At 36.9% G+C, this 22,691-nt stretch overlaps 1 protein-coding gene across 4 annotated transcripts in view; it reads right to left on the reverse strand.

The window, feature by feature from the left end:
- Positions 1-22,691, reverse strand: part of Myo61F (unconventional myosin 61F) — a 748,935-nt gene that overhangs the window by 106,896 nt on the left and 619,348 nt on the right. For all 4 annotated transcript variants that reach the window (XR_016546978.1, XM_090374260.1, XM_090374259.1 and 1 more), the window contains exons 23-24: positions 12,378-12,432; positions 3,597-3,701 (exon numbers count right to left, since the gene is read on the reverse strand). Coding sequence is in view for 3 of the 4 variants with exons in the window: in XM_090374260.1 (XP_090230386.1) it covers positions 3,597-3,701; positions 12,378-12,432 (160 nt within the window). In the remaining variant the exon portion in view is untranslated. The remainder of the gene's footprint in view (positions 1-3,596; positions 3,702-12,377; positions 12,433-22,691) is intronic.

Here is a 22,691-nt window from a genome sequence, read left to right on the forward strand (position 1 = left end):
ACCAAGCTGGAGAAAGCTTGGTGTTAGTCCGTCAAGTGGTCTAAATAATAATATCATCTGCATCTTTGCCACATTAATGGCCTCTTAATGTCTAGTTAGAATAATATATCAATTAGTTGGTATCTCACTCAAGGTGGTGGAGAACAAAAGAGATCTAGAAGTACTTGAATAGTGTGACATTAAGTAGTCTGGACAGTGCAAACAGGTTGCTAAGATAGCTCAAAAGCATCTGTCAGTGATATACAGGAATTTTGCCAATAGCAACAAGCTGGTGATTATCCCATTGCATAAGGTAATGATTAGACTACGTCTCAAGTACTGAATACAAGTCTGGAAGCCTCATTTTAAGAGGGGATGCAGATTTATTGAAATGGGTTTTCTTCATCATTATCCCACAGCAGAGCAACCGGATCAGTCATACACAAAGAGCACTCTTACCAGAAAGAACTTCAGTTCTTCGTATAGCAAAACTTTGTAACTGAGCACTGAAAGGAGACCTCAATGAAATGTTTAAGTCTTTAAATGGATTGAGTGAACTAAATACTGATGGCATCCTTACTCTTTCTTGGACAGTACACATAAGGAGATAAACTGAAAAAGGATGGCTGTAGGATAGATGTGGAAAAATTTGTTTTCGGCCGGAGAGTAACTGATTGTTGGAACAAACTACAGGGTGTCTCAAAAATATTGGTATAAATGTTTAGGGGATGTAGGTAACATCTAAAGGAATGCGAATCGCATAGGAACCCATAACTGGAAACGTCACAGGAAAGTAGTAGCAGAGACACAAGAAGCAGAAAAGACACAAGACCGTAATTAGTGGCAAACATTTATTTGACATAATATTAACAATGGAGTACGAGATGGATGCATTTCATGATGTTACAACAGATGCTCGAAGGTTCCACAATGAGACGCGATGCATGCATGACACTGACACAGCATGGATTGGCGGACATCGCCGAACACACCTGGAGCTTCTTTGACAGTAGCAGCAGTGCAGACGAGTCTTGCCTTAAGATCCATTTCCATCTCCACAGGCGATTCATACACGATAGAATTGAGGACCCCCCCACAGAAAGAAATCAAGGCTCGATAAATCAGGTGAGCGTGGGCACCAGGCAACGGGTCCACCACGGCTAATCCATCGACACCCAAAACACCTGTTCAAATGGTCATGAACACACCTTCCATAATGGGCAGGCACCGCGTCATGTTGAAACCAAACGTTGCGTCTCACATTTGCTGGAACATCGTCAAGTAACCCTGGTAGAACTTGTTCATTGGCGGAGTTCGTGTGGGATGGTAACAGGTATGGGCCAACTAAGCAGTCACCGACCATACCTGCCCACACATTTATTGCGAAGCGATGTTGTGCCGCATGGGGACACACACCGTGTGGGTTGTCATGAGCCCACACATGAACATTGTGCTGATTGAATAAGCCTTCCCAAGTGAAATAAGCCTCATCCGTGAATAAAACATAGGCTGGAAAATTCAAGTCTTGAACACTTTCTTGGAGAAACCACTGTGCAAAAGCCACACGTGCAGGATGATCTTGGGGGAGCAGTAACTGAACCCTTTGGAGATGAAAGGAATCATCGTGCCAGACACGCTGTACACTGCAACGAGACACTCCTAAGGCAGAGGCAACAGCACCTGTGCTGGTAGTAGGATTATTCTGGATGGCATTCAACACACTTTCTTCCATGGTGGGAGTTTGCATTGAACGTGGTCTGCCCGCACTACTCCTGTTACCTCTAAATGACCCATAATCGCACAAATTTTTATGCACACGCACAAAAAAACGATGGTCCGGTACACGGGAAGTGTTCTCCATAAATTCGTTGAGGCTCGTCCATTGCCCTCTGCTAATCCATACACTAGGTGCATGTCTGCCAGTTCACAATTCGTATATCGATGAATGCTCTTCGGGCGGCGACTACTGCTTGAATGAGTAAACCAGAAATTTTCCCTCTCGCAAACTGATGAACAGCGCCATTTCCAGTTATGGGTTCCTATGCGATTCACATTCCTTTAGATGTTACCTACCTCCACTAAACGTTTGTACCAATTTTTTTGAGACACCCTGTATAATCAGGTCTTGTGGAAGTGGGTCATTTATTAGGTGATGAATAAATGAAATGGATGTTTTTTTTTTTTTTTTGGCTGGTGTAAAGTGTGTTAATTGTCTAACAATCGTGGGGGGTTCCCCCATCTCCGCAATATTTTTGAGACACCCTGTATAATCAGGCGTTGTGGAAGTGGGTCGTTTATTAGGTGATGAATAAATGAAATGGATGTTTTTTTTTTTTTTTTTGGCTGGTGTAAAGTGTGTTAATTGTCTAACAACCGTGGGGGGTTCCCCCATCTCCACATTGTATTATTTGTAAGTGACACAGAACTCTGTGAAGGGCAGAGATTTAAAAAGTGTGTGGGGAGTGGTTTGTTGTGTAGTGTTATGTTCTGTTGTTTCTCTGACCATTTAACCATTGGGGGCCCAACGTTGCCATGAGGAGGGAGGTCAAGCACCCAGTAGATTATTTAAATACTCTGGCAGGTCCCGCTACCTATTTTCCAAGAATTTCGGTGGCAAGGCCTTAAAAAAAGGGGGGGGGGAACACTAGAATTTGGAAAGGCCAAAGGAGAATCTCGAGATTGCAGTTAAATTTAGACGCTGATTAGAATTTTTTTAAGGAAAGGCTTAAAAAAAAAAAAAAAAAAAAAGACAGAGACCCTTCTCTTCCCTCCCCTGCCTGGGGATGTGGTTTAAAGGGGACTGGGTTAGAGTACCCAGTTCAGTTTGCCAAATGGTGTTGGCAGCAAATCCACAGTATGTCTTCATTGGTGATGGTTGTCAGGTTTAACATCTATGGTCTCGTCGAATCCAGTAGGAACGTCAAACTGCCCATCCCACTCTGACTGTGGGATATGTTAGCTGGCAGTGCAGAACCAACAAGGTGTGGGGTGGGGACAGATTTACTTCATTCATAATCCGCATTCTTATTCTACACTTGCATTCTATTTTTATACTTTTTTTTTTTTACAGTTTATAATATATATATATATATTTTTCTTGTTAGGGAAATAAATAAAATAAAAAAATAAAAAAAATAAATAAAAAAAAAATATATATATTTTTTATTATTTTTTTATTTTATTTTTTTTTTCACTCCCTCATTCACCTCTTTCTCTCACACCAGGGGGAAATGCAATGGTGTGTAATGTAATTTAAATACTGATGCTTAATAATTAAGCTAAATAAGAAAGAATATATAAGATTAAAACTAGGGTTAGTGTGAACTTAACTTTAATATCTATGGTGTGTGTTCTTTTTTCTCACACACTTACACTCTCATTCATTCTTCTGGCTTTCATTTCATTAATTCGCCACTGCTTTCTGCACTGCACTCTCTGGGCACCTCAACTTACTATTATTCTTATTCTTATAAATCATTATTATAATTATAGAAATGGTATGTGCAATTATTACATAATATGATTAATAATCTATTTAAATGTTGCCCATAAACTTTTAACTTTTCAATTTTTCTGATGCCTATTATAAAAATCTACAGTAGATGTAAAATTCTTACCTCCTGACAGATGAAGGGGGAAGGAGGCCATGACTTGTCTAGAATGCTCTGAGGCAAATTCTGAGATAGACGTTTCAGATATTCAGCCTTTAAATACCATATGAACTACAAGATAAGAAAAGGAAACACTGAAAGAACATAAATATATAATATATCTATAAACTCTAAAACAGTAGAAAATACTGCTATACAACATATAAAATCAAAGTAAACTAATTCAGATTTGTTAAAAAAAATATGTGACCAATAATTTGTGTATGGTATGAATTTATTAATTCGTACCATAATAAAAGGGCAAACTGCAGGGATGGATTATTTTTGTGTGTGTCTTTGGGTGCATCATCAGCTATAGTTCACCATGCTTAATATATAAGAGCTTTGTTAGTCTGATGTGTGGGAAGAATAAGTGCTGTTATCTGGATACCATTTACAGATGATTGCACAAGTATATATCAATTCTTTTCAAGAATGAAAAAGAATGTTTTCTACTTGAATGTTATCATTTAGAAGCGATAAAATGTTGAAAAGATTCTTGTACTGTAGATGTGGGGAATTCTGCTTGGTGTGCACACTCATAAGCTGGTAAATCTACAGGAATGTAGCAGGTGATAAGCACCGAAGTCCTATTTATAGTTTAGCTAGTGTGACTTCTTGCTGGTTCACTCTAAGGCTCGAGGAGCCAGGTTTGACATTTTTGGATTTTTATGCTATAGTCTGTTGTTTATTTGGCCTTGCAAACTTAGTTGCTACAGATGTTTGCAACTGTTTCTGATTATGTGCTTAAAATCTTCATATGGTATTTCCTTTTCATGATTAGGTTGTGTTCAGGCTAACTTCGATAGCACATTGTTGGCTACTTTGTTGCCTGTGATTCTGATATATCCTGGTACCCAACAGAAAAATCTCTCTTTCCCCTCTTCATCAAGTACAAATATGGAGTCTAAAATTTGCTAGAGGACAGAGTGAGAAATAACCTCAAAAGGATTTCTCAGTGTGTGTGTGTGTGCACGCGCGCGCACATACAACGAACTTAGGGAATCTGTGTAGATTATACATTACCATCTAAAAGTTTGGAATCGCAGTTTATGACAACAGCTTTCATTAATTTTTTTTTTAAAATTAGCTATGACAATGTAAGGGTTAATATAAAAAAATGACATACTACAAAGTATTTTAAGATTTTTTATTAATCATTAAAAAATTTACAGCAAAAAAAAATACTGAAATGATTAATATTAACAGCTGTAGTGATTTTTCTTCAAATTATCTTCCTTGAGATTTTATCACTGCCTTACAAAGATGTGGCTAATTTTATAATAGTATCTAAATAGTCTAATAGCAATCTTAACTAACATTATTCCAAGTGATCTGCAAAGTTCCCTATATATTTTGTGAAGATTGGCAAACTTCACGGTCTAAATGACCCCACAAAAACTATTAAGTCAGGCAAGTGGGATGGCCACACCATAATTGCAGTACCCCTCCTTCTTTAGTTACCAAAAAGTCCCTGCACAGCTTAAAACTGCTTTGGGTCACTGTCTTATAATATAAAATTTCTTCCACAAAGTCGATATCTAGAGGATAGTGCATTAGAATCAAGAATGTTTTTATAGCCTTCTTTTCTTAAAATTCCTTCAATTCTGACAATGTCACCCATTCCAGAAAAACAGAAGTAACCCCAATCATGATGGAATCACCACCATGCTTGACTGCAAGCACTAAACAATGTGCAACTAAGCACTAAACAATGTGCACCATTTTTTCTTCAGTTGATCATCTCATATAAATTCTACGCATGGATCCAAAAATTTCAAATTAGGATTCATCCATTCACAATATGCTTTTTCGCTCTTCAACTGTCCAGTGCTGAAGAGTCCAAAAACTATAATATTTCTTAAATATTTCAGTTTTTGATTTTTATATATAATAGAAAATATTTTAATGAAAATTGAAAAACAATGCGGTACTATTTTAATAAAAATTATGAAAATTAAGATAAATGAAATATGATTTCAAACTTTTGGGTGGGAGTATATTTTTTAGGCTATTTTTTGATTTTATATGTTCCAGAGCTGAACTTACTGCTGTTAATTCAGCAGTATATATATGATGCATTCTGTTGTTAGTTTTTTTGATAAAGTTATATCAGGGAAAGCCACAGTTAATCTTAGTTTTTGCTCTTTGACCCATCTGTACATACTGAAATGAAGATGGAAAACTGGTCATTGGTGGTGGCATGTAGTTTGCAAGACATTCTCATTAGGAAACATATCTTTGCTCCACTCCTGGAGTGTAAGACTCAGGGATGTGCTGCGTTAGCCCTGGTGGCTACAAACAATTTTGGCCCTTTTTGTTTTTTTTTGCAATGGTAGGTAACATGCTAAAAATGCTACTGGTCCAGGAGGCAATTGTTGCATAACCAACTGGGATAGTCTAACCCTGGTGAACTAAACTGAAATATAATGCTTCTTACTGCTTAACTTTGAAGGAATGAAGATAAATCAGAAATCAAATGTCTTGAGATGTAATATGAATGATATCATGTCAGTACTGAAGCACCCAGAATAATATGATTTCTATTATTCTGGTGTTCATTTCACAGAATATCAGATTCTATCCTACAGCCTCAGATTCTATCCTACAAGTCTCTGAAGAAGATTACAGGTGGCATTTCCCCAGTACAAACATCTTTCAGCATCAGATATGCACCATATTCACAGGCTCTAGAGGGAAGCATTTTATATTAGAGCATTCCAAAACACATAGTACAGTATATGTGCCTGATGAATGGCAACATCTGGAATGTCAGTTAAACTCTGCTGTGTTTCACTGTGGTGATAGATGACATTCCTGTAGGTAGAAAAACAAAAGTAAACATGAAAGAAACCATTTCAGGTTAAATTAGGAATTCAATTTGAAGGTAATTTTGTTTAGCGTTAGATTTTCTTTAAAAACAGGGGAACCATTTAGAGATAGATAACCTGAAATAATTAACCACTGAACTGTTTTCAAGAAAAGGAATTATACAGAAAATTATACAACCTTAAACAAATAGTTATACAAACTGTTTACAACAAAAGAAATTATACAGAAAATTTACAGAATTACACAGATACAAAATATACAAAATTATACACAAATGTACAGAATTATACAGATACACAAATGTACAAAATTGTACAGATACACAAATGTACAAAATTGTACAGATACAAAAATGTACAGAATTATACAGATACAAAAATATACAGAGCTATACAAATAATTATACAAAAGAAATTACAGGTATTACATATTTAAAGGAGAAAAAAAAGGAAAATGATAATCAGAAAAGGAAAATTGCTTGGCACCTGGGGTTGTCATGAAAAAAGCTACGTAATCCAGAACAGAAAACCCTATCTCACCCACAGATTCCTCATGATGAAAATAACCAAGCATCAACTAACTTTAAATTTATCACTGCATATATCCATAGAAATAAGTAATCATACATGGAGCAAAATGTGTGTGACTGAACACGAAGATCAGGACAAGAATGGATAATCTGTCATAGGCTGATTAACCATCACAAAAGACTGTTCATTTGGGCTTTGCTATCGAGAGTTTCTTGCATCCTTAGAAGAGTATTGAGCAGGTTTTTTTTATCATTGCTGTTTTTTGGATGACTGCGGGTAGGCAAACAGGTCTGTGGCCAACAACAGAGTTCCTCTGGTATGCTGAATAAATTTTTCAAAAATTTTTAGAAGGGAATAACTTATGGACACTGCTATCAAATCTTTTGGATATTTGGCATTATTTATCTTTGGGATGGGTTTTATATAGTAGACAGAACATAATAATTCCATATTGTAGGTAAAATAACAGACATGAGAATCTGATTAAATATATGCAATAGTAATTTGACTACATAAGGGCTACAAACTTTTATAATAAACAACAGGAATCCATCAGGTCCAACAGTGGGCTAATTGGGTAGTCAGTTTATCACTCCAGTTGACTACTCAAGAGTTATTTCCATGCTATTCAAAAGTTGTGTCATTCCTCATGAGTCATTTTGTCATCCAAAAGCTGTGTCATTTGGTGGAGCAGGAAGCAACTTGAACCAGATCCCTCTTCTGCATTCACTCATCATTTTGGTCTTCTATTTTCAAACTTTCTTTTTTGTAATAAATAAAGTCTAAGAAAGTTTTGACCAGACCTCATACAAATCCTCACTACAGATGCATATCAGCACAGGAGGGAATATAAACAACCACACTTCATTCAATGTTACCCACTTAACTGCTGTTGTCATCTGCAAAACTGGCAGTTAAACAATTTGGTCTGACTGGCTTTCTTTCTTCAAAAATGATTCTGAGTCAAACCATCTCTTATATGAAATCAGATCGTCCTAAAAAAAAAAAAAAAAAAAAAAAAAAAAACAATCAGACATTACTAACAGAAACCCCCAACTTTCCACACATCCCTTAACCTTCTTAAGGGTGGACAGGTACCCAACATCTGGTATGAGGAGCGAGCCCTGGCATATCCTCCTAGTACTACACCTTCTATCAACAATGATCTTCTTAAACCTGGAAGACTGCATCACCCAACAACTTTTAATCAGTCCCTGCAATTGGGTTCAATCCTCCCAATCCAAATCTGGTTGTTATTGTTGGTGTTTTGTTTAACGACACAAGGGCTTCTAAGGCCAAACTGTGTCTGTTCACAGTTTATTTACAAGCAGCATATTGTTAGTGATGTTAAATTATATGCTCCTGTACAGGTCAATATGTTTTTAATATATCAAAAGTTTTTCTGTATTTGCTTTTTCCTAAGAAGTGAGATAAATTATGTGAGAGGCTCAACGGGGAGAATGACTGAAAAGTGTTTGGATAGTTGAATGTAAGGGACAATCAACCAGAAAATGATGGACCATAAGTTGTCTGTTACAGGATGAGCACCGAGGTGGGTTTTCTCCCAATAACAGGAACAGATGAGAATGATGAGTGTGTCCAATTCTGAGTCTTGCTAATACCACTTCCTCTCGTCTGTTTCGTCGGAAGCCAGAGAGCCTCAGCTTTGGATCTTGTTCTATCTGGTAAAGCTTATTGTTGGTGTTACTTTTCCAGATCTGTGACCATTTATCGTGGCACGCTTTTTGTATGACAGACTTATAGTCACTGTGGGGAACCTGAGGATTTTTTTGAGAGCACAGGCTGAGGATGTTTAGTGGCAAAGTCAGCACTTTCATTTCCCAGAATGGCAAAATGGCCTGGGATCCAGAAAAAAACTGACAGACTGATTGTACATGTTACAGGAGAATAGCTGGAATGAATATATTTCAATGTAGGATGAGAAATTCTTTCTTATGGCAGAGACAGCACTGAGGGAGCCAGTGTAAATTATGGCAGGTGAGATGGAAAGCTCAATAATCTTACAAAGTGCTAAATAGATGTTACAGGCATGGGAGCTCAGAGTAGTGTGAGCCAAGTGCAACCTGCCTGATATTGCAGGGAAGTATGATATTCTTCCCCAGTGGAGAAAATGTATATTGTGAGAGGCAGAGACATAATTCCAAGGAGAAACAGGTGTGGTTGTGTTTTGAAAAATATCATTTAAATCAACATTCCAACTCTGGACAAGTTCTTTGATCCAGAGTGAGGTAGGTCGATTTTAATCTGGCTTACTCTCATTCCCCCCATACTTCTCTTTCAACCCATGTACGGTACTAAGTACTATAGGTTTTGATACCTTTCGTGTTTGGGGTTTCCATAAAAAAAAAAAAAAAAAAAAAAAAAAAGGAATCCCACCGATTATTATAAAGATACTCCCAAATGGGGTGTGACGAAAGACTCAGGATCTTAGCAGCATAGTGTTTTTCTATGAAGGTGTAGTAGGGGATCAAGTGCTTCAATATAAAGACTTTAGATGGAGCAGTCCTGAAGGTTTCTAGCTCAGTCCCTAGCACTGTGCTGGATGACATTTAGCTGTTATATAGTAGTGCTCCTGGCAGAGTCAGACACACACACTGTAAAACCATAATCTAAGCATGAACAGATTAAAGCTCTATACAGATGAAGTAAAGTATACCAATCAGCTCCCCATGACATGGACAAGACCAATCGTATATTCAAATGCTTTATACAAGTAGTTTTTAAATGAGTGATGTGAGCTTGAAAATTTAGTTTACTGTCTAATATCAGTCTAAGAAATCTAATGGTATTAACAAGTGGGGGTGGGAATATTATTTATTTGTAGTTCAAGATCAGGATGGAGAGCCCGTTGTTTGCAAAAGTGAATGGCAATGCATTTCTTTTTATGATAGTCGATAATCATTCTGTGACGTCCACGATTCTATTTTGTTTACGGCAAGCTGGAGCTGCCGTTTGATGGTATTCATACTTTGAGACTGACAGGAAATGGTAAGGTTGTCTGAATACAGATAAGTTTCAACAGTTTTTGGGATATCTCATCATGCTGTTAGCTCAGATTGCAAATAGTGTTGAACTAAGTATCAATCCCTGCAGGATTCCTTCTTCCTGAATGTGAGATGCAGAGAGTATGTTTTATATCAGACCGGAAAGGAATGCAATTGCAGGAAATTTTGAATTATTTCTGGAAAATAGTCACTCAGTCCCAGATGGTAAAGGTCCATAATGATAATACTTTGATGCCATGTAGTGTCAAATGCCTTTTCAAGGTCTAGGTTGACCATGACTAGATGTTGTTTCATGACAAAGGCATTGCAGATATGAGATTCAGCTTTGATAAGCACATCTGGGGTTGATCTGTTTTTCTGAAAGTCATACAGATTATCTGGTAGAAGATTCTGTGACTCCAGGATCCAAATGCTTTAATCCAGCTAGCTAGTGAGGTGTTGGGCAGTTTTGATACATCTGTTTGAACTGCAGTTGCAAGCAAGCTTCGGTTGTGAGATACATGAGATCAACTGGGCATGGTCAACATAATCTGTCTGCGTGCCTCAGGATATGTGACTTTATGTTCAATTTTGTACTTTTGGATTTTTTTTTCCAGTTTTACAAATTTCAAAAGTTTTAGAGAAGTCAGGGTGGCTTCCTTTGCAGTTGGGGCAAATGGGAGTTGAGGCTGAACAATTTGCTTGTGTATGATCCTCTGATCCACAAATAGGACAGATGGCATCACCTCTGCATTGCTGCTGAGAATGGCCATATTTCTGGCATTTAAAACAATGAAAAGGATTTGGAATGTAAGAGTGAATTCGGCAGTTTAAATAGACAGCTTTTACTGCAGATGGCAAATCAGGAGTGCTGAAAGTTAAAATGATGGATCAAGTTGGTATGAGATTTCCATCTTTTTTAGTCATTATTCATCTCACACTGATTACCTTTCAATTCCTAAGTTCCTCAACTAATTCATTCTCAGACACTGTAAGAAGATCCCATTCTGTGATGATGCCTTTTGATGAATTTAAGGTATTGCAGGGAATAACAGATACTGGCAACCCACCAAATATTGTCTTTAATAGCTACTCAGAATGTTTGGAGGTGGCTGTTTCAACCAGGAGGTCTCCAGATTGTAGTCTCTTCACCAAGCAATAGATTACAAATGTTTCTGGATCATAAATGGCAATAACTTTCCCAGAGGCTGGATGGACCGAGAGTGCATAACCAGAGAGTTAGGTATGTCAGGACACCGGAGCTTCTCTTCAAAGCCTTTTAGGTTGACTAGAGTCGTTATCATGAGGGGATTTTGGTCTTGAGGTTGAGAGCTGTAAGGGTGGAAAATTGTTAGGATCCATGATGGCTCCTTTTGGCCTCTTTACCACTATCATTATCACCCTGGCCTCACCATGGGGAGGCAGGAGGCAATGGTATTAAGCAGCTGTTAGTTTGTTGTTAATAAAAGAAAAAGAAAGGTGTCTTTCCTTTCTGAGCCTTTGCCTACTTCTTGTAGAGCAAAGCAAAAGAGCTACTGCAGCAGAAAACGAGGAAAACAGTATTCACAACAAAACAGAATCTGTATTTGGCAAAAACTCTTTAGAAAGTTTGCTTTGTTAAAAGCACTGAGATCGCTTGGCCATGGAACACTTGGCACCTGGGGCCATCCAAATTTGGAAAATGACCATACCTCTTGGATCCAGACATTAGCAGGCTCGCACATAATCCTAATACATTGGTAACCTTTTCAAATCCTGACACTAATCACAGAAACACCCCACTCCCTTTGCAGATCAGCATAAAGCAATGATCATGCTGATCTTCAGCAAGATCATTGCATCTTGCTGAAGATCAGAACTTGTATAGGGCTGAAATCTTCAGCCATATACAAGTTCTACCAAAGATAATCAGCAAAAGATTCAACATAAATATGTATTTATGTTGAATCTTTTCTAAGGTTTCTGTAAAGAAAAAACTCTTTCTGTAAACTCTCATTGCATTATACTGTTTTACTGAAATGCAGAAAAAAGTGCTTTCCTTTATTATATTGTTTTAATAAGAAGTTTTGCCTATTTTATTGGGTAAACTGAAATTTCAGAGTGAAAAACCTTACTGCTTTATCTGAAATTGAGTGAAACACCTCGAGCAACCGATACAATTCATTCTGTAATCATTTCTACTTACAAGTGGAATGCATTACTGACTTCACTATGTAGGCACTAAATTACATGGATAAAACTGTGAATGTGTTGGCAGGATCAGATATGTTAATTTTATAAGCATGAGATTCTATTGTAACAAGACAACAGTATAAGACGGTAACTAATGTCAACATAATCATTAAACCGTTTTATAAAGTTAAATCAAATTAGTAACTTACATATTTATTTTCCTCATTTTCAGGTTGATTTCTGTAAATAAAGCCCTTAATAAACCTGCAAGATAATAAATAAGTTTTAAATTATTCATAATAAATATTGTTATTTATACAATTTTTTGCTACTTTACATGTGGGGGGGGTCCAAACCTATGATCCCCGAGAGTGCATCAGTTGGTATCAAGTGATTATCACAATTTCGTGGCTAATCCTAGAAGAGAAGTCCTCTGTGATAGTACAGTTGTTTTGCCACCTCTCACTCATTTGGAGAGGCCTGAGTTTGAGTCCTTTGGTCTAAAGGCTTCTTCAATTGTAGTTAGTAGTTGGCTAATCTCAGGCAGAGGGTGTAATATTCCCCTTCTCCAATGGTCTGAGTCATTGATGAACCTAAAACTCAACAAGAAGAAGAAAAGGCAGTCCTACAAGAAGGCAGTCTTCTTAGATGGACTGGTCAATGTTCAAAATAACAAAGACATTCTTACAGTATCTCATATTGTGAAATCCTTCATATTGAGTTGCCTAAACTTGCACTCTAAATTTCTCAATTGAATGCCATCACCACCAAGATGGTACAATTTTGGAGGTATTATCTCCTCATCAGTGACTGGGTAGGCACCCTTATTCTCACAATATGACAGTTGAATGCATTATCTCTAAAATCTCTAGCTAAATGAAAAATAAAATAACAAGCATTACTAGGACTATAAAGCTAATTATAGAGTACAATTTAATATGACAATAATGCCAATAAAACAGCAAAATTATCCAAAAATTTATCGGCTCCTGGAGCTGAACATTCTCAGTCTAGTACTCTATGTTCACATGGAAGACTATTGTACAAATTTGTGCAGTATGGCATTAAGGGCAAGTTGCTGCTATGGATAAAAGGATGGTTGAGTAAGAAAAGACAGAGTGGTAATCAGTGGATACCTGCTCTTCATGGACTAATGTTATTAGTAGAGTCCCCCACGGTTCAGTGTTGGGCTTGTTGTTTTCTATATTTATCAATGATATTGATGAAAGTATATCAGGCTTAATGTCGAAGTTTGAAGATAATACGAGATTGGCAGAGTTGTTTATGACAGTATGCTACTGCAACAGGATCTAAAAAAGTTGGGCAGATGGGCTGAGAGGTGGCAACTGAAATTTAACATTGACAAATGTAAAGTACTGCATATGGGTAGCAGTAACCCAAGAGTAACATACCAACTGTGCCATACTCCACTCAGGGTAAGGGAGAATGAAAAAGACCTGGGTGTAATTGCACAGTCAGATATGAAGTTTTCTGAGCAGTGCACATAGGCTACCAGAGCAGCTCATGAAGCCTTGTCAATATACAGGAATTTTTATAGCAGGGATAAGGATGTGATTATCCCTTTGTATTAGGTAATGGTCAGGCCACATCTTGAGTACTGCATACAGGTCTAGAGGCCTCATTTTAAGAAGGATGTGGAGCTGCTGGAACGAGTACAGAGAAGGGCAATGAAACTGGTGAGGGGAACAAAAGGTTGCTCTTATCAAGAAAGGCTTAAGTTCTGCAAACTGCAGCATCTGGAGACTAGGCAACTGCGAGGTGATCCGACTGAGGTGTATAAGGCCTTGAATGGTTTGAGCAAGCTCAATGCTGATGGGATTCTTCCTTTTGTTCAGGTTATGCACCTGAAGGGACATAAATCAAATTGAGGAAAGCCAGTTGTAGAACGGATGTGCAGAAATTTGCCTTTAGCCGGCAAGTGGTTGACTGTTGGAACAAACTTCCATTTGTCATTGTGGAAGTTGATAGCTTAAATAAATTCAAGGAAGAACTAGACAAATGTTTGGAGCAAATGGATGGGTGAAATGGGAAGTGGGTGTTTTTTTGGCTGATGCTGTGTAAGATTGCTTTCTTGCATCATATGCCTCTACTAATACTAATGCTAATATGAGTGACATTAATAATACAATAAAAAAAAAATCAAATTTTTTTTCTGAACAGCAAATACTTTTATTTGCCACAGATTGTTCCAAATTATCCATCATTTCATGCATATTTTCACCAGAAAATGGCACACATTTATTAATGTTCAGAGAACATTATTAATGTTCAGAGAACATCCAAAGTGTTGCAATGGGCAACACTTCATCACCAACACTGTGGTCAATCTCAATTTCTTCTCATACCCTTATTTGCCCAGAAAGGTATCAGATGCTGGTGGTAAAGAGAATCCAGAGTGACAAAAACACTTTAATTAGTTTTCCCTGTAACAAATTTCCAGGCAGCTCATAATAAATTAAGGGATTTAAAAATTATGAAAGCTTGAAAACCCTCGTTTGAGTCAACATTACACATAGATTTCTAATATCTGATACTGAAATTCCAGATTGTTAATTATACTCAGGTCACACAGACAATATGCTTATAGTATTAGGTAGAAAATAGATTAAATTGATAGAATGCAGGTTCTCCACTTTTCAATGTGCAGAACTATTATCAATAATCAAAGTGACTTTGCACTTCTCACTTAAGAAATGCTTATTCAATTTATGAAAACAATTGCCATCATCCAGCCTTTTTATTTGCTACATATTTCACTGGTAAGTCACAATAACTCACGGTAAGAAAAAAAAAAAAAAAAAGGATAAAAAACCTATAGTAAAATATATATTTATATACACACCATCAACATATACACACACACCATCCTTCAACAGCTTTTTGGACACTAAATGAAAAAAATCTGGTAAGGCAAAAAATTTTAACATTGGATATGACTCCCAAGAGCCCTAATGTGAAGACTGGAATCTTGCTTGTTTCCTCCTTGAAGGTTTCACAACTGGTTCACTGTTTAAACTAAGACATCTTATTGTGGATCATCTCAATTACTGAAAAATATCCCAACGTTTTCAACTATATTCATATCTAGACTCTGTGCTGGAATGTTTCACTGCATTATTTCCCTCAAACCACTGTTTCAAGCTATGGAATCATGGAATCGAGCTATGGAATCATGGAATCAATGAAGCTATGCAGCATGGAACATTGTCATTCTGATACAAATATGGGCCAGCTCACCAAAGAAGTGCCACATAATTGTTCAGAACATCACAACAGACAGATGAATTCATTGTTTTATTGATAACAACCAGTGGACCAAGTACATACTATGTAAAACAGAATCATAATCGCCAAACATCACTGCTGGTGCAATAAACTCCAGGTGAAAAACTACTCTATAAGCCTACATCAATCTAATGAAATATGAAGTTCACTGAGCAGTGCAGATGGGCTGCCAGAGCAGGTCATGGATGTATCCTGTTGTACAAGGCAATGGCCAGGCCACACCTTGAGTACTGTGTACAGGTCTGGAGGCCTCATTTTAGGAAGGATGTAGAGTTGCTAGAATGAGTACAAAGAAAGGCAACATGAATTGATGAGGGAAACAAAGGGGTGCTCTTACCAAGAATGGCTTAAGTTCTGCAGATTGCAGTGCTGAATGCTGATGTGATTCTTCCTCTTGCTCAGATTAAGTACCTGAGGCATAGATTCAAACTGAGGAAAGACAGTTGTAGAAAAGATGTGCAGAAAGTTTCCTTTAGTTGTGTGGAAGTTGATAGATTAAATAAATTTAAGGCTGAGCAGGACAGGCATTTTGAGTGAATGGACGGGTGAAATGGGTTTTTTTTTTTTTTTTTTTTTTTGGCTGATGCTGCATGAGCTTGCTTTCTTGTATCATTTGCTTCAACTAATGCTAATGCCTGGACTGTATAGCATAGTTTATCATTCCACATTACAATTGACCACTTCTGTAATGTCCATTCTCTGCACTAGGGCAGGTGGTGATGATGTGAACTGCTGGAAAACAGTCCACTTACAAGCAGCTGCATGACCATGGTAACTCATTCTATGAAGGTTTATCTGGTCCCAAGTTCCCATTTATCCCAGTTCTGTCAACTATCTCTCAAATCAGCAGATTAAGTATGTTTGCAACTATCTCTCGAATCAGCAGATTAAGTATGTTTGCATTTTTCTCTAATTAAACTGCTCGACAAAATTAATAGATCAAAATGTTTTTCATGAATATTTAATCATGAACAATGTCACCAAAGGTGATTATTTGATATTATTATTATTATTATTATTATTATTATTAGCCATATGGTGCAAGGAAGCCTGAGGCTTATGCTGCACCAGCCAAAAAAAATTCCCGAGTTACCCTGTGTGAGAGAGAGAGTCAGAAAAAGAAGGGAATCACCAAGAAAGAGAAGAATGATGATATCCAGCTCAGGACCCTGGGTGTGCCAAGCCCATACTCACCAGATATGAGCCCCTGGGGTTAAATATATAACAGGATCCTGGCATGCGAATTCCAAGAATTCAATAGAAATCAATTATCACCTTACAGAGCCGCACATTATGCATAATGTTTGTTTGTTTGTTATTTGGTTTTTAGGGGCATTAGCAACTAAGGCCATATTGCTGCAGGGGGATATGCGGCGGTCATTTCCTGACTTTTCCGCATCCTCCATATTTGGTGGTCACGGGCTCAAACCCCGGTCTAATCAAGAAATGTGCACTGTTGCCCCTGCCCACCTGGCTACGGAGGTGCCTTATGCATATTATTCATGCCTATAAAAACACAGGCTGCAACAACATCTCTACTCTAGTACTCAGGCTGCCAGGTCATTTTCGTTTCGATGATTCTTTGAGATGGCGGGGCATTGAATGACTTGAAGCTGGGCAGTCACAAGCGGAGATGGCATGTTGGCTTAATGTGTCACAGTGTTGTCTCACCACTATGGAAACAGTTTCAGGAAATAGGAACCATTACAAGAAGAGCTGGCCAAGGTCACCTGAGGACTATGTCAACCAGAACAGATCGCTACCTGGCTAGCAAGCCAGATGCCTACAGTGTCCTGCCATCAACTTTCTCTTGAGGTTGCTGCGGCCACAGGTGAAAACATTTCCAACCGTACTTGTTAAGAAGGCTGGCTGCCACTGCTAAGCTACACTTCTTTGACTGGGAAGGGGTGTTCCTCCCCCTTGTGTGGACTAAAAATTTGGTTGTTGTGTGTTCAGGTTAGTGTTTAAATTTATTAAAGTGTAGTTTTAATTTTTCAAGATGTAGATTATAATTACCCGGGTATTATACTGGTAATACTTGCATATTTTGTGCTTATTTAGGATTGGAATTTTTATATTGGAGTTACATAGTTGACGGCATTTTTTTTTTTTTTTTTTTTTTAACTTTCTTTTGAGATTGTACCTTGGGATTAGTGGGTAAATTTATATTATTTATGTAATTAATACTGACTGGATTTTCCTGACTGACTTGTTTTATTGTAGAATTTTATTATTTTAGTATTTTGAGTATTCGTATTGTATTATACTATATATACTATATTATATTAGTGTAGAGTTTGAAGTATTTTTGGACCCTTGAATGGATACAGCAAGGTAAGTGTTTACATTGATAGGACTGTATAGAGTTATAGTTAGTGTTAAAATGGCACATAGAAGGATCGAGGAGTCTTCATCCAATTCAGAGGATATACTGGCTATGGATGATGAAGAATTAGAGGAAATGAGATTTCAGGAACAGCTGTGTTGAGATTGGAGAGAATTAACGATGAGGCAAGAAAGGATAATGGATAGTATGGGCTCAGATCAAATTGAGATAGATAAAGCCTTATAGGATGAATTTTTTGAAATAAGGAAGATAAGGACCAGTGTACAAAAATTTATCTTTTGCAATTCAAATAAGGTAACAAAGGCTGCTATGAATAATATGCTTTCTATGTGGGATTAATTAGAGGATAAAGTGATAATACTGTATATAGAAAATAGAGTTATGAATAATAGAGTGAGAGATTGTAGAAAGTTAGCCCCAGAACAAGAACATCAATTTGAAACTTATGTCTCTGTGTTAGAAAGAAAAAGAAAATAAGGATAGTGAGACTGTAGTGGCCTTAATTAAGGCAAATAAAGAAGATATAGTGACAAGTGAACAAGTAGTGGATGTAGTTAATAAAGAGATAAGACCGTATGTAAAGAATGTGAAAGTGAAAAGAATAAGAAAAATAAGGGACAGAGAATTATTAGTAGAAGTGGATTCAGAAAAGGATATAGAGGAACTGAAAAATAATGAGAGATTGAAGCAGACTGGTCTTAGAATAGAAATATCATGAAAACCAAGAATGAAAATCATTGTATATGGTATAATAAAAGAGTTGCAAAAAAGATGATTTCATACAAGAAATATGGGAGAAGAATTTGAAAGAGTATGGATATAAATTGGAAGAGGTTAAAACAGATATGGTAGTGAGTCAATTTCCTCTGGAAAAAGAAGGAAGTAATTGAATTTTTGAAGTGCCCAAAAGTTTGAGAAAGTTATTGGTAGAAAAAGGATGAGTATATTGCCAGTGGACCTTGTTTCGAGTGAAAGACATTGTACTCATTCCTAAATGATTCAAGTGTTTGTCATATGGTTAGTTTTTGTCATAATGTTGCCTGTCAGTGCAACCACATGTGGACATTGTGGAAGGTAAGGACATGTATATAAAGATTGCAAAAAGAAAGGTGAAGATCCTATTTGCATAAATTGCAAACAGAAAAATAAGGATTACTGCCATTCAATAAGAAGCCAAGATTGTAGTGAGTATAAGAAATTTTATGATCAATATAAAAATATAATTGATCATGGATAGAAGGAAATTTGATTATGGACAGCTGAAGGTAATGCAAGTGAATGGGCAGAGAGCATATAGTGTTGCTCTACAATTAAGTCAAAAAATAGATGAAAAGAATTATGATGTCCTTCTGTTTCAGGAGCCATATGTGGTTGGGAACCTTGTAAAGTATTATAAAGTAGATGATAAAGTTATACAGTCAAAAGGGAACAGCCAGGCTGCTATTATAGTAAGAAATAAGAATCTTGTGGTAACACAAGTAGAAAAGTTATGTTATACTCATGGTATGTGTGTTGAAATTGTTAATGAGATAGAAAGTTTGTATCTTGTAAAAAGTATATATTGCCAGTTTCGGGATGAACTGTGACCCTACCTCAATTATATTGATAAAGTAATGAATGTGTTGTGTGGGAAAAGAATTGTGATAGGCACTGACTCTAATGTCAACTCAGTAACATGGGATAGTGTGGAGTCAAATGGTAGAGGAGAACAATTGGAGGAAGTTTTAAAAGCTATGAGATTGAATATAGTTAATGAGTTAGGCCAGCCTTTTACCTTTCATAATACGCAAGGGGAGTCGAACATCGATTTGACAATAGTATCTTATGCGATTGTGGGAAGAATTAGGAATTGGAGGGTTAAAGAGAGTTGGACTACAAGTGATCATAGATGTATTTGCTATGAAATTCAAGATATTAAAATAGAAAAAAAGTGATGAATTTAAGGAGGGGGTTTGCAGTGAATTCCATATGCTGGCAAAAATTTGAGGATATTGTAAATAGGAGATTATGTGAAGAAAGGAATGAATTAGATTGCAGCCTGGTTGAAAGAAATTGTGAGATTTTGAGTAAAATAATTTATGAGAGTTGCTGTGGGTCTGTCTATAAGGAAGAGAGTTAGGTTACATAGAGTTGTACCTTGGTGGAATACAGTTCTGAATATGAGGAGGAGGAAGAGTGACCAAAGAGCAAGAAGGAGGGGAATATTAGAGGAGGCAGAGATTTTGAAAAGACAATACTTGCTGTACAGAAGGGAGTATACTATTAAAATACAATATGAAAAAAGAGAAACATGGAAGAGATATGTTAAGGAGGAAATGAACAAGGATGTATAAGGGTTGCCATACAAAATATTGTTTGAAAAATTGAAGGTGGGACAGGAATTCCATACTATGCAAGTAGGAGATCAGTATACTATTGATTGGGAGTCCTCTGTGAGGTGTTTGCTCTCCTCTTTGTTTCCAAGAGACCATTTAAGTATTGAGAATAGGGAACAAAGAAGAATTAGGAGTTTGAATATTGGTTAGGATGGCGAACAGGAAGAGGAAAGAGAGTTTGAGCAGGAAGAATTGCAAAAAGCTTTGGAGAAGATGAAACTAAAGAAAGCTCCTGGAAATGATAGTTTATTACCTGAGGTGTTTAATAAGTTTGGAGAGAAATAGGGGAAATGAACTTCTGGTATTATTTCATAAATGTTTAAAGGAAAAGACATTTCCGAAGAGATGGAAGGAGGCCCACAAAGATATTGTTGAAAAATCGAGATAAGTTAGTAAAGGACACAGGCTTGTACTGTCCAATGGCTTTATTGCCAGTAATGGCAAAGTTATTGGAGAGATTATTAATGAATCGATTGAAGGAATATTATGGAAAAAGTGGAATGAGTAGCTCTAGACAGTATGGCTTTAGAAGGGGCAAATCTACTAACGATGCCATTGATAAAATTGTGACATACGTTAAAGAGTCTCCAGAGAAGTATGTACTTGGTATATTTACCAACGTTAATGGGGCATTTGACAGAATGTGGTGGCACAGTTTTTTAGCAAGGCTGAGAAAAATGTGAAATGTTCTGGGCAATACCATAGTGTGTTAGTCTTATTTTAATCAGAGGAGTGTAACAGTAGTTACGAGATACGGTAAAGTCTACAAGAAGTGGATAGAGGATCCCCACAAGAGTCAATTATTGGCCCATATACTGGGATGTGGTGATAGATGAGCTACTGGCTCAGGATTGGGAAGGATGTGAGCTATTAATAAGGGTGAGAGGTAATTCAAGGAGGAAAATAGAGAATAGGTCGAAGAAAGCTGTGGGGAAATTAGAAAGATGGGTAATAACACATAAGATGGAGATATCTACTGATAAGACTAAAATGGTGCTGCTCAGAGGAAGGTTGAGTGAAAGAAGAAGGCCCACTTTGAAGATATTAGGAACATCTGTAGCATAAGCCCCCTTATTCAAATACCTTGGAGTACATGTGGATGATAAAAGGTCCTTTTTGCTTCCCGTGCAGAAGTTGAAAGAAAAAGTGCGGGTTATTTACCCTAAAATAAGGATGTTAGTAGAGTAGAATGGGGGGGGGGGAGTGAAATCCCTGGATCTCCTCTAAGTGTATTTTTGTGCCCATTGTGACTTATGCATGTGGGGCATGGGGGCACAGGGTGACTATAGTCATATAAAAAGGAGCCTAATTTCTGCTCAGAGATTTGCCCTTTTGGCTGTGATGCGGTCATGTAGAACGGTTTCAAATGATGCATTACAAGTAGTATCAGGAAAAGAACCAATTGATTTGGTTGTGACTAAACGAGTAATGGAGTATGCAATCAAGAAAAATAAGAGGATAAAAATATTGGGGATTAAATCTTGTATTGAGGAAAATAAGGTATATGGGAAGCAGGATTTAAAGAGAGAGAGAAAATGATTGCAACAAGAAATAGATTGTATTTGGCAAGAAAGGTGGAACCATTCTGACAAGGGCCATGTCACATATGCCTTCCTGCCTGGAGTGAAAGTAGTAAGAGAAATGGATGGATGGCTGAGCTTGGGTCTGATGGCTACAAGGATAGTAACTGGGCATGGAATGAGGAAAAGGTTGGTGGAGCTGGGAGTAGAAAATGATCTGAGGTGGGTGTGACACATCAAAGATACAGATCATGCGTTGGAAAATTGTATAAGTTACACAGAACAGAGAGAAATATTTTCCTCTAAGATTGGCTCTGACTCATACCCACAGTGATTTATTTTAGAATAGGGGCTGATATGAGGCTTTTTTGGATTATGCTAAGGGAGCTAATGAAATTAGAAATATAAGATTGAGAAATTAATGGATTGTATATAGGTTAAATATGTACATATGTAAATACGTTTTTAAGAGTTTAATTTACACTGATGAGCTTCTATTTATATTTTAATCTATTTTTGTTAATTTTTTTATTTATTTTATTATTATTTTTTTATTTGAGCTATTTTATTTATATTTTTGAGCTATTTTGCACTGATGAGTTTTTATTTATATTATCAATTGCTGAGTTGGAAGCTTAAAGTTTTATGTGAGTTTATAGTTTATAAGGAGGGAGAAAAAAAAGGGGGAAGAGAAAGAAGAAGGGAGAAAAAAAAATTATGAAAGAATTATAAAATTAGAAAATATAAAAATATTTTTAGTTGTGTTTGCTAGCAAGACTCTTTTATGTTTGTCATTAAACAAGAGTTACTGATAGCTAGTAGAGATCAGCCTCCCCGGGACAGGGGTGGTGACATGTCCCCGGAACTTGACTTGTCAGGTGGGGGAGCACGGCAAAGGATCAATTAAGGATAAAATTATAGTTTAAAGATTTTAAGCACGGATGAGCTGTTGCTCAGGTAGTGCATTATACAAGT

Source organism: Mastigoproctus giganteus, chromosome 5, assembly GCF_048544385.1.
Source record: "Mastigoproctus giganteus isolate SK-2022 chromosome 5, ASM4854438v1, whole genome shotgun sequence".
Classification (NCBI taxonomy): domain Eukaryota; kingdom Metazoa; phylum Arthropoda; class Arachnida; order Uropygi; family Thelyphonidae; genus Mastigoproctus; species Mastigoproctus giganteus.